Below are 12,398 nucleotides of genomic sequence, written 5' to 3' on the forward strand. Positions count from 1 at the left end.
CATAGTTCTAATCATAGCATACTTCTTTGGCAAACCAGCTAATGCAACAATCATAACATCATTATATAACATAAACTCTCCTGCAACTGTTAACTAAACCCTAATAGATTTCAACTTCAACAAATATTTATTCATTGTATCTCCTCATTTTTAATGGTATGTAATTATGTTTTCTAGTGATTAACTGTAGTTTTAGACACTGAAGCATATCTCTCCTCAAGATTAGACAAAGCCTCTTTAGCAATTCTACACCCAATTACATATTCTATAGCATCATCAGAAAGATAAGCAATCAACAAACTTAACAGTGTCAAATCAATGGACTCCCATTCATTAAATGCTCTTGTAATTTCTTTGTTAACCCCAGATTCAGCATTGAGCACAAATTTAGCAGGACATTCAACAATACCATCAAAACCATCAAAAAGCTTGTATCCTTTTAAGATAGACTTAAACTGGAATGCCCATTTAGTGTAATTATGTTTACTAAGCTTAATTGTAAGCATACCCAACAACCCTTCAACTTTCACAAGTGGAGATGCCATAGCTATACTTCAAATCAACAACTAAACAACTTTTCTTCAAGACAAGAAATAAACCACTAAGCTTCAAGTTTCAAGAATTGCAAGAAACAATTAAAATCACTGGCTTTGACCTTTTTGATTCAGCAACTACAATCAACACTATTTAACAAGATTGAAAAAAACCCAAAACTTGGAATCACTGGCATTGGCCTTTGGATTCACTCCACATACTGAATTGATGGCATTGGCCTTTGTACAATTCAGAGATCTATATCATCGAGACATATAGAAATGGCATTGGCCTTAATCTTGACAAGAAAGTAAAGATGCTAACTACTATCACAAAAAATTGATCTTCAAGAGCTTCAAGAAAAGCAAGATTCAACAATAAATCTTCATGACAAGATGATATGTTGAAGAATTTCGAACATAGAACCTGAGATGTCACCGGATTTAACATTTTCTCCGTTGTAAACTACCATAAGAATCACAGTTGCAGAAATCGATACAAGACAAATCGCTGGAAACATGATGACCAAAATCTGCCACAAAAATTCTCAATCAGATCTTCTCAGCAGATCGCTGGCTCGATACCATCATAACAATGCTCAATCAAGCTTTACAAAGTTGCAGAAATTATGAGAAAGTTGAAAAACTTCATAAATGTAAAGAGTCGAAGAGAGAGAAGAGAGAGAAAGAGGGAAAAGTATAGCTTTGAAGAGATTCACATTAATGAGAAATGAGAAGCTCCATCAGTACATATAGTGTTTGAGATTCTAACTAACTAGCTTACAAATAAAGGCAGCCAGCCAACTAACTCATAACAACCTAATCTTATTACAATTTAATTACACTTTGACGCATGGACCAATACACTAAAGCCACATCAGCATTCTGTTATTAAGTATAATATGTTTAGGTATGAACTTTACAATATATTTTCTTATGTGCCACTAATTCAATATAATATATTTAAGTACGGACATTTCAGTATACTAGTTCAGTAAAATGTATTATGGTACAGACGTTTAGGTACACAAATTAGAGAAAGTTAAGCAAAATTAATGAATTAAAATGTTTATAAAAATACATGAAATTTTTTATGCGGAGACTTTAAATAAGATATCCATTAAATATTAAAACAAAAATATGAGATAAATTTGAATTAAGTACACATTAAAAGACTAAAATTAAAATGTAATCTAACACCAAATTTTTACGAATTTTTAATCTTCTTCAAGGATTATAGTTCAAAAACCCCCAAAATTCCGTATTGCAAAACTTCATTATATATATCAAAGTACTCGACAATCATCCTCGAAAACACATCGTCACCATCATACTGATCAATGCTTGATGAAAACCCGCTCATGGGCCCAGAAGACTCGAATGCCATCAGATCAACATGCGACACCAGATAATCACTCGATGGCCAATGGTTGTCATGGCTTGTCACCGTATGATCACTTGTTGCCTTAACGATCGGTTCTTGAACTGATGATGAAGCGAAGGGTGCAGAAAATAGGTGCTCTTGTTTGATTGTCAAACAATTGGCACTATCAAAACTAATAAACTCTGAAGAATCTCTAGGACTTGTGCAATCCAAGACCAGTTCAGAAGTTTTGAAGTAGTCTCTGCAGGTGTGGGTGCCATAGTATGTGGTTCGAAACATTGGTGGATGATCCTGAACCTGTTGCACATGCTTGGTTGCTTTGCACGCTTGATCGAATTTGTGAGTACATCTAAAGTAGTTCCTGCATAACATATAACATAGCCACATGGTCTACTCCTTTCTTGAAATTATTACCATTTTAATTACTGAAATTTGTCACAATTTCACAAGGTAAATCGTATATATGTATGTACCTTGGATGCTTGGCATTGCGGATATTTTTTTGTCCATATTTTCGCCATGCATGACCGTCATCAATCAAAGCAGGAGTGTCTTTAGTCCAAGAGTGTGCAGTGTTTCTGTAAGGAATCAACAAGTTGCAACTCTTGTTAGAACTTTTAAATCATTAAATTAGGCAGAATTCCCATCTATTTTTTATAAAATTACGGTTAACGTTAACTGGTAATGCTAGCATTATGCTTCCACGGTAAGAAAGATAGGAATGCATATTTAGATCATTAAATATAACGAAACTAATAGAAGCATCCAAGTTTTGGCCAAAATATGGCATAACTGGTATGCTAGTCTTTCATTCCTTTGTCTCAATAATTTCTATGCATTATTGAATAAAATAAAAACAATTATACTCATTCACAGGAATCTAACAGTTGTTGTAAAATGTATGGTTAACATTATGTGGATGTTTAGATCATTAGACAAGGAGCAATCGAAGCATCCAATTTTTTTCAGAATATGGCATAAACATGAACATACGACAGCACTCTTTTGTCTCAATAGAAATTTCTATTCATTATTGAATAAAAAAATAACAATTATACTCATCCACATGAATCTAACAGTTGTTATAAGTAAATTAATTTTAATTATAGTTGTTCACACATCCACATAAATCTAACAGCTATTGTAAGCAAATTAATTACAGTTATTCATCACTGGTGGATCATTATTTAATTGTCAAAGTAAAATATTATTTAGTGTTAGGTTTATTAAACAAATGTTTGAGATTGAACAATCAATTAATCATACATGGAAAGAGCACTTAATTGGAGAAAAAAATTATTTGGAACAACATGTTAATGCAGATGTTGATGAATATTACCTAGGTAGTAATTAATTAGAGAAATATAACTAATTACCTTCCCTTGTAATAACTTCTTCGATCCTTGAAGGTTGAAGTGCTCTTACAATTGATCTTGATCTCCTCCTCAGGATAATCTTCAGACTTAATAGCAGCTACATGATCATGATTAGCACCCCAAGATGATGAATCTGCACCACCACCAGCATCACTACCACCTTCACTAGCACCACTACCACCATCACTACCACCACTACCACTGACACCACTGCTATTTCCTTGAATCTGATCAGAAACAAACTCTTGATCAGTCTCCTTCCCATTCATAATCAAAGGGGTATTCACAACTGACCCCAAAATCTCATTAATAATACCTTCATCCGATCCCCCATCATCACCATTAACAAGTGACCTGTTATCAAAAGCCGTACTAAGTTGACTTGCCAGTTCACGCCCTTAGATCAACTCCTCCATCACCTTCTCCTTATTTGAGAGCACGCTTTCCGACCACGACCACTGCATTAATCCTAATCTCCTGATTAACAACTAACATATATAGCGATTAAAAAATTAATTAATCTCTCTGTAGAGGGTTTGTGGTTTTCTTAGCTGTAGCCAAATTAAGTGATATGGGAGGGGTAAATAGCCAAAATAGTCCTTGAGATTTGCATAACTCATCACTTTGGTCCCTAACATTTCAAATCAATTAAAGTGGTCCCTGAGATTGTCCACCATCCATCATTTTGGTCATTCCGTTAAAAACTCCGTTATGTGTCCCGGAGCTCTTGGTCGGAAGTTTAGGCAATTTTCAGAGCTTTGTAACTCAATCGTTTCTTAACCAAATTCGACCCATAATATATCAAAATGAAGATAGGAAAGTGTAGAATAAGATTATACATATTTGGAAACCCAATGGTTGCCAGAGATGGCCTGAAAATAGCAGAAAACTGGAAAACTCGCCGAAAACTGGATAAACTTTAAACGTTCATAACTTCTTCAATACTCAACGAAATCAAGTGATTCAAAAACAAAATCATACTTCTCGATAAGACGAAGAGAATGGTACCTTTTTCGGTTGCTAAATCGTCATGGTTTGGCCTGAAATTGATGCAACTTTCGAGCCATTTTTCGACCAAACCATGACGATTTAGCAACCGAAAAAGGTACCATTCTCTTCGTCTTATCGAGAAGTATGATTTTGTTTTTGAATCACTTGATTTTGTTGAGTATTGAAGAAGTTATGAACGTTTAAAGTTTACCCAGTTTCCGACGAGTTTTCCAGTTTTCCCTCGGATTAGTCAACTTTGAGGCTATTTTCAAGGCCATCTCTGGCAACCATTGGGCTTCCAAATAGGTATAATCTTATTCTACACTTTCCTATCTTCATTTTGATATATTAGGGGTCGAATTTGGTTAAGAAACGATTGAGTTACAAAACTTTGAAAATTACCCAAACTTTCGGCTAAGAGCTCTGGGACACTTAACAGAATTTTTAACGGAATGACCAAAATGATGGATGGTGGACAATCTCGGGGACCACTTTGATTGATTTGAAATGTTAGGGCCAAAGTGATGAATTATGCAAATCTCAGTGACCATTTTGGCTATTTAGTCGATATGGGAGGTAACCTTTTACATCCGTCAAAAGAAGGTCCTCTGAAATCGTAATTAATCGTAAGCGGATGTATGACATTGCAATTAATCGTAAGTTGATATGGTCAATTGAATATAAATGTTAAATCTTTCTTCATTTTCATGGATGGAGAAATTTTTTAGTGTGCCACGAACGCAACCCGGTACACCAAGTGTCATGCCAAATGAGATGTCAAATCCTAAAACAGGAGCAAGCTCCAACTAATATGTCAATCCTATGTGGATTGACATATGAGATTTCATATGTCAAATTTGACATATGAGAAAATGTGATGTCAAATAATTTTAAATTATTTTATTGTGTGGATCCCATGAATGCACCAATTACAGATCTTGAAAATTTATTTTAATTTATTTTCTTTTTAAAATGAGCCCTATAAATATCATTTATAACAAAAAAACATATCGGTTGGAAAAAAAGAAAATCTAACATTGCCACTTCATCTATCAAATTAAAATTTGACATTTATCTTTTGACATCTTATTTGGATATGCTCTAAAATTATTAGAAAATTTTGTTTTTAAGTTTCCAACTAATTGTATTATTACATTTAGTGTATTAGGTCATACGCCCAACAAACTGAAATATCTCTCCAGTAAATGTGTCAAATATTTATTTTATTAATATATTGGTCCAATGGTTACAATAATTATTCAAAAATAATCAAAATTGTCGATAGGACCTGTGCATTAAAAAAATTAAATTAAAAACATTTAACTCCATCTTTATTTACTGTGGAAAAAAATAAGTACAAAGTAAATAGTAAAATAACTTATCTATCACTTTGTATATAACATCTCTCTTGAAGAATATCTTGATATATTTTTAGTTTTAGCGCGTATTTGACATTTCCTTTAGAAGTCTCATGGTGAGGAAAGGAAAAGTGACGGTCCAAGAGTCACAATCCAAAACCACGCACGCGTTTTAAGTCTATATTCGGTGTGATTGTTCCACGCGCGGTTGTTGTTTACTTGTTGCTATCTTACGACATGTTTACGGCGTCATTGCATGAGGTAAGCTAGTGTCGTCAGCCACATGTTCCTATTTTTTATAATATTAGTAAACCAACAATATAAAAATCACTAGTTGTTGGGCCATCTATATTATCATATTTCTTAGGCTTATCTTTAAGGAATTAGACTTTCAACTTGTTTTAGATTTTTAGCCTTATCGATTACAACAGGAATTGCATAGATATATTTGTTCACATTTCACCTCAAATCATCAGGTATACGTGTTAATAGAAATTGAAGGGTTCGTTAATTAACATTTCACAAAACAATTTTCAACAGCTATTTTGTAAAATGAAGACAACATATAAGACTTTATGAAATGAGAATGAGTCTAATAGTTTAATTCGATAGCGATTTTTAGAAAGAAAAACACTAAAAACGTGTCTAATATGAATATCTAAAATGTTAAAAAAAAAAACTTATAAATTTATGTTAGGTAGCTAGTAATAATTGTGTAAAATTTTAAGATGGTGAATAATGTAGTGGTAGAGATAGTAATTGTTGTGAACTTGTGAGAGTGGTATTGATAGCAATGATGGCTGAGGTGGTGGTAGTAGTGGTGACAATAGAAGTGTCAGTTGTGGTGGGATAAGTGGTGACCATAGTCGAGTACGGGGCAATGGTGGAGGCTGTGGTGGTAGTGCTGATAGTGGAGACGATGGTAGCAGAGCTTGGTTGTGTCAATAATGGTTGTAAGGGATGATTTCAAAACTGGTGGTTAGGAGGTGGTGGGGATGATAGTGGCGAAAATAGTAGAGGTGGTGGTGGCCATGGTGGAGGTGATGGTGGTGGACATTGTGAAATTGCTGATGGTGATGATTGTGGTGGCTATGGTGGCAGTAGTGGTGGTTCAGTGGGATGGTGGAAGTGGTGGTGGCCATAGTGGATGTGTGATAGAGGTGGAGGATGTGGTGGTGGTGGTGGTGGCATAAAAGAATTTTTTTTTTCTTAAATAAATGCGGTGCATTTTCTATTAATATAGACTATTCTTGAAAAACATAGGAAATATTAATTTGATGTTTTACAGAACTTAAGCTAAATATTGTTTTTTACATTTTTTATTTTTTTTGAGTTTATTTTTACATAGCAATGTAACAAAGAAGCATGTATTTCTTCTAGAGGATCTTCTAATTGTCTCCGAGAAACTAGAAAGAGATTATTTAACAATAAGAATTCAGTTTAGATATAGGATACCAATCCAAAAATCAACCCGTTTTTGGTATCTTCAAAATGAAAAACTGTTTTGGAAAACGTTAAAGAACACACACTAATTGAAACAACTAAATTAGAGAGGGTTCTTGTTGTAAGATCATCATAATTGTAAAACTATACAAGGAAAATTCTAAAACAATAGGGTTCTTGTTGGTTTATAATTTTGTGCATTTCGTTTCTATTCACAGATCGTATCGAATTTTATCAGAGCTCTACTTATCGGAGAATTGATTTGATTATTTTGTGCATTAAGTTTCCATTAAGTTTGAGCATTAAGTTTCCATTAATCACTTAACAAGAAGAAATAGGAAAGATTGCTTCTTGTTTTCTTTTTGTTCTTCCAATAATTTACTGTGTTTACACAATTTTATACACCGAGAAAGCAATAAGTTTCTTCAAAGAAACCGAACATACACCCGATTCTCTTAAATTCAATTTACTACAAGGAGTACGCTAGCTACGTACTAATCATCAAAACTCAAAATTCAAAATCCACATTGCAAAACTTCATTATATTTATCAAAGTAAGACTCGGCAATCATCCCCCAAAACATATTGTCATGATCATACTGATCAATGCTTGATGAAAACCCGCTCATGGGCCCAGAGGACTCGAACGCCGTCAGATCACGCGACACAAGATGATCGCACGGTGATGAATGGTTGTGGTCGCTTGTCACCATATGATCAGTTGTTGGCATATCTTCTTTGACGAACACTTCTTCTTTAACCGATGATGAAGCGAAGGATGCGAAAAATGGGTGCTCTTGTTTGTTTGTCATACAATTGACGTTTTCAAAACTAATGAACTGTGAAGAATCTCTAGGACTTGTACAATCCAAGAGCAGTTTAGAAGTTTTGAGGTGGTCTCTGCACTTGTGGGTGCCATAATATATGGTTCGAAACACTGGTGAATGATCTTGAACTTGTTGCACGTGTTTGGTTGCTTTGCACGCTTGATCGTATTTGTGTGTGCATCTAAAGTAGTTCCTGCATATATATATATATATATATATATATATATATATATATATATATATATATATATATAGCATAATGTGGTTAACTTCATTTCTTGAAATTATTACCATTTTAATTATTGAAAATTGTTATAATTTTACAAGGTAAATCGTATACATGTATCTACCTTGGATGCTTGGCATTGTGGATAATTTTTTGTCCATACTTTCTCCATGCATGACCGTCGGCAATCAACGCAGGAGTATCTCTAGTCCAAGAGTGTGAAGTCTTTCTGAAATGAATAAACAAGTTGAAACTCTTTGTTATTAAAACTTTTAAATCATTAGGCAAAATTCCCATCTATTTTCTATGAAGGATAAGGAACAAATGAAGCATTCGAATTTTGTCAGAGGATGGCATAACATGAACATATGAGTGCAAGTGGTAGTCTTCACTCTTTTGTCATTCCAGAAATTATATGCATTATTGAATAAAAAATAATTATATTCATCCACAGGAATCTAACAGCTGTTGTCTGAGTATATTATTTATAATTATTTGTTCAAACATATAAATAAATCTAACAACTTTTATGAGCAAATTAATTAACAAGTTGCAACCCTTTGTTATTAAAACTTTTAAATCATTAAATCACACAAAATTCCCATCTATTTTGTATGAAATGTACGGTTAACGTTAAGTGGTAATGCTGCCATGGTAAGAAGGATAGTAATGGATATTTAGATAATTAAATATAAGGAACAACCGGATATTTAGATAATTAAATATAGGTTTTTTTATTAACACCCCACAAATTATTGAATACACCCCACTCAATATTTAATGTTAAATAACTTGTATAAAATGACTATTTAAGCCCTAAAAATTTAAAAAAGAAAGAAAGAAAGAAAGAACAATTATTTTCTTCCTGCACCCCAAATCATTTAAAAAGATTTTGACTTTTTTTTTGTCCGTTCTTTCCCTTGTTGCTCATTCTCTGTTTAGTTATTCTTAATTTAATTTGTATTATGTAGTTTCTTGATCGGCTATAGTGCATTTTTCATGAATTAAAGACTACAACTGATATGGGTATTGATGAACTGCTCGATCCGAAGCGATTTTTCACAGTACTGGAAAAGAAGAAGCAATAAGTAAAGAATACAGTAGTCAAAACTGATATTTGTAGGTTGCAAATGTTCATTTCCCTTTCCTCTTTTTCACAAAGTTTTATTTAGAGGTTGCAAATGTGCTAAGACAAAGACTTTAATTTTTATTTTATTTTTTGGGTACAAGATGAGGACTTGAGGTGGATTTTGGTGTGGGGTATGTGGGGTGTATGGAATGTGTGGGGTGTGAGGGTAGATTTGGTTAGTAAGTGAGGTCTATTAAGATAATTTTTAGTTTAAAAAATAAGTGTGGGATTTATTAAGTATGTGTGGTGTATTCAACAATATGTGGGGTGTGAATATAATAAGCCTTAAATATAAGGAACAACAATAGCATTCAAATTTTGTCCGAATATTGCATAAAATGAACATATGAAAGCAAGTGGTAGTCTTCACTCTTTTACTCTACAGAAATCATATGCATTATTAGGAAAAAAATAAATATATATTTATATATTCATCCACATGAATCTAAAAGCGGTTGTGTGAGTAAACTAATTACAATCATGGTTGTTCACACATCTACATAATCTAATAACTATTACGAGCAAATTAATTAACTAGTTGCAACTTTTTGTCATTAAAACTTTTAAATCATTAAACCAAACAAAATTCTCATTTTTTTAATGAAATGTACGGTCAATGTTATGCAGTAATGCTGCCATGGTAATAAGGATAGGAATGGATATCTAGATGGATAGTCTTTTGATATGAGTCTAAAATAACTAAAAATTGCATTTATTTTAAAAGTAAAAAATTACTAAAAATTAGACCTATTTCAAAAGTAGGCCTATAAAATTGGACCTATTTCAAATTTTCTCTTAGATTTAAATTCAATATAAGTTACAACGGTAGCTTTCAAATTTTGTTAGAAATGGCACAAAATGAACATATGAGAGCAAGTGGTAGTCTTCACTCTTTTGTCTCTACAAAAATTCTATGCATTATAGGATAAAAAAATAATAATTATATTTATCCACAGGAATCTAACAGCTGTTGTGTGAGCAATCTAACAACTTGTGTTAGATTAATTATAATTATAGTTGTTCACGTATCCACATAAATCTAACAACTATTATGAGCAAATTAATTATAGCTTTCCTTATCACGCACTAGTGGATGATTAATTATCAAAGTAAAAGACTCTTTAGTATCGTAGGTTTCATACACAAATGTTTGAGATTAACAATCAATTAATCATACATGTAAAGAGTCTTTAACTGGGAAAAAAAATTCATTTTGAACAATATGCTAATTAATGCAGATGTTGACGAATATTACCTAGGTAGTAATTAATTACAGAAATATAACTAATTACCTTCTCTTGTAAGAACCTCTACCATCCTTGAAGGTTAACGTGCTCTTACAACTGATCTCCTCCTCAGTACAATCTTCAGACTTCATAGCAGCTGCATGATCATGATTAGCATCCGCAGATGATGAATAAGCACCACCACCACCATCACTACCACCGTCACCAACACCACTACCAACACCACTACCACCGCCACCAACACCACTACCACCACCACTACCATCGCCACTCACACCACTACTATTTCCTTGAATCTGATCAGAAACAAACTCCTGAACAAACTCCTGAACAGACTCCTTCCCATTTATAATCAAGAGGGTACTAACGAATGACCCCAAAATCTTATTAACAATACCTTCAGCCGATCCCCAATCATCACCATTAACAAGTGACCTATTATCAAAAGCCTTACTAAGTTGACTTGCCAGTTCACGCCCTTGGATCAACTCCTCCATCACCCTCTCCCTATTTGAGAGCACAGTTTCCGGCCACGACCACTCCATTAATCCTAATCTCCTGATTGCCAATTAATTTATATAATGATTAAAAATTAATTAATCTCTGTGTTTGTGAGGGTTTATGGTTGCTTAGCTGTAGCCAAAGTGACGGGAGGTATCGTTTTATATCCGTCAAAAGAAGCTCCTCAGGTTGAAGGAAGGACAAGTGAAACTCCAGGAGTCACAATCCGATACGATACACGCGATTCAGGTATATCTTTCCAACCAAAGTCCGGATGAGCCTCCACGTAATGCTATATTTGGTTGATTGCTCCACACGCGCTTGTTCTGTGCTTGTTGCTATCTGAAAATAAACTCAAAAAATAATAATAATAATAATAATGCAAGAGTGCTACTAGATAAAAATCACCAGTTGTTGGGCCATCTATATTGTTGGGCGTCAGCCACTGGTTCCTACCTGGGCTTGTCGAAATTTTTTAATTTATTGTGTTTTTAATTATTTATTTATTTATAATATTAGTAAACCAACAATATAAAAATCACCAGTTGTTGGGCCATCTATATTATCGTATTGTCTTATTGTAATTCGGAAAGAGTGTACTAGATCCACTTTATTGTTTTATTTTTTAATTCATGTTGTTATCCTAATTATCATAAAAAGTTAACAAATTAAAATACTATTTTTCCACCTATTATTTCTAAAATTACCTCTAATGTACTTAAAAAACAAAATCCTTTGATCTCCTTAATCATATCGCCGCACCTTCATTATAGTATAGCAGCACCAACACATGACTTTCAATGAAACTTTGGATTTGGGTGGTGGGTCGAGGTCCAGCTATTGTGGACTAGTAGGTGGTTTGTATTTTCTCTGCAGGTCGTTGGTTCTCTGAAACTTTGGATTCAAAACAACCCACCAATGAGTTTCAATGAGGTTGTGACCTTCTTGGTGTTGGAAAGATGAAAGCATTTTAGGGAAAATCATGAGCTGCTTTGCTCTTGCCTCTCTTAAGTTTGAGTGCATCTTGTCGAACCCCACCTCCATTTGACACCCTACCACACCTAAACCCCTTATATACCTGCCTCAAATTCAAGCCATACCAATATCCACTTTTGCATATCGGTGCCGCTGAGGACGATGAGAGGTGATTACTTGTTAATGGCAAGTCACCCGGTTTTCTCTTTTTCCCCTCTCTTTTATTCCACCAGCCGTACGATCAAATCCACTCAATCGTGGCCGTTACAAAATAGTACCGCAAACTGCTATGTAGTACACATAGGGGTCTAAAAGTCTTTTTATAAAAGGATAAATATGTCATTAAATTTTCATTTAACAAGTGTGTCGAGAAATAGGACAACCAGATGAGTTTTGTGGAGAATGAGTC

At 33.8% G+C, this 12,398-nt stretch overlaps 2 protein-coding genes across 2 annotated transcripts; both read right to left on the reverse strand.

The window, feature by feature from the left end:
- Positions 1–1,638: 1,638 nt before the first annotated feature.
- On the reverse strand, positions 1,639–3,738 carry LOC108172851 (probable WRKY transcription factor 46). The gene is made up of 3 exons (XM_070810121.1): positions 3,294–3,738; positions 2,391–2,495; positions 1,639–2,278 (listed from the first exon to the last, which is right to left on the reverse strand). Exons 1-3 carry the CDS (start codon positions 3,560–3,562, stop codon positions 1,768–1,770), a joined length of 885 nt encoding a protein of 294 aa, XP_070666222.1. The 5' UTR covers positions 3,563–3,738; the 3' UTR covers positions 1,639–1,767.
- A 3,681-nt stretch (positions 3,739–7,419) lies between these two features.
- LOC103430452 (probable WRKY transcription factor 70) lies at positions 7,420–11,163 on the reverse strand. The gene is made up of 3 exons (XM_008368584.4): positions 10,559–11,163; positions 8,262–8,366; positions 7,420–8,104 (listed from the first exon to the last, which is right to left on the reverse strand). Exons 1-3 carry the CDS (start codon positions 11,056–11,058, stop codon positions 7,600–7,602), a joined length of 1,110 nt encoding a protein of 369 aa, XP_008366806.3. The 5' UTR covers positions 11,059–11,163; the 3' UTR covers positions 7,420–7,599.
- Between the last annotated feature and the right edge of the window lie 1,235 nt (positions 11,164–12,398).

The sequence above is a fragment of the Malus domestica genome, chromosome 12, assembly GCF_042453785.1.
Source record: "Malus domestica chromosome 12, GDT2T_hap1".
In the NCBI taxonomy this organism is placed as follows: domain Eukaryota; kingdom Viridiplantae; phylum Streptophyta; class Magnoliopsida; order Rosales; family Rosaceae; genus Malus; species Malus domestica.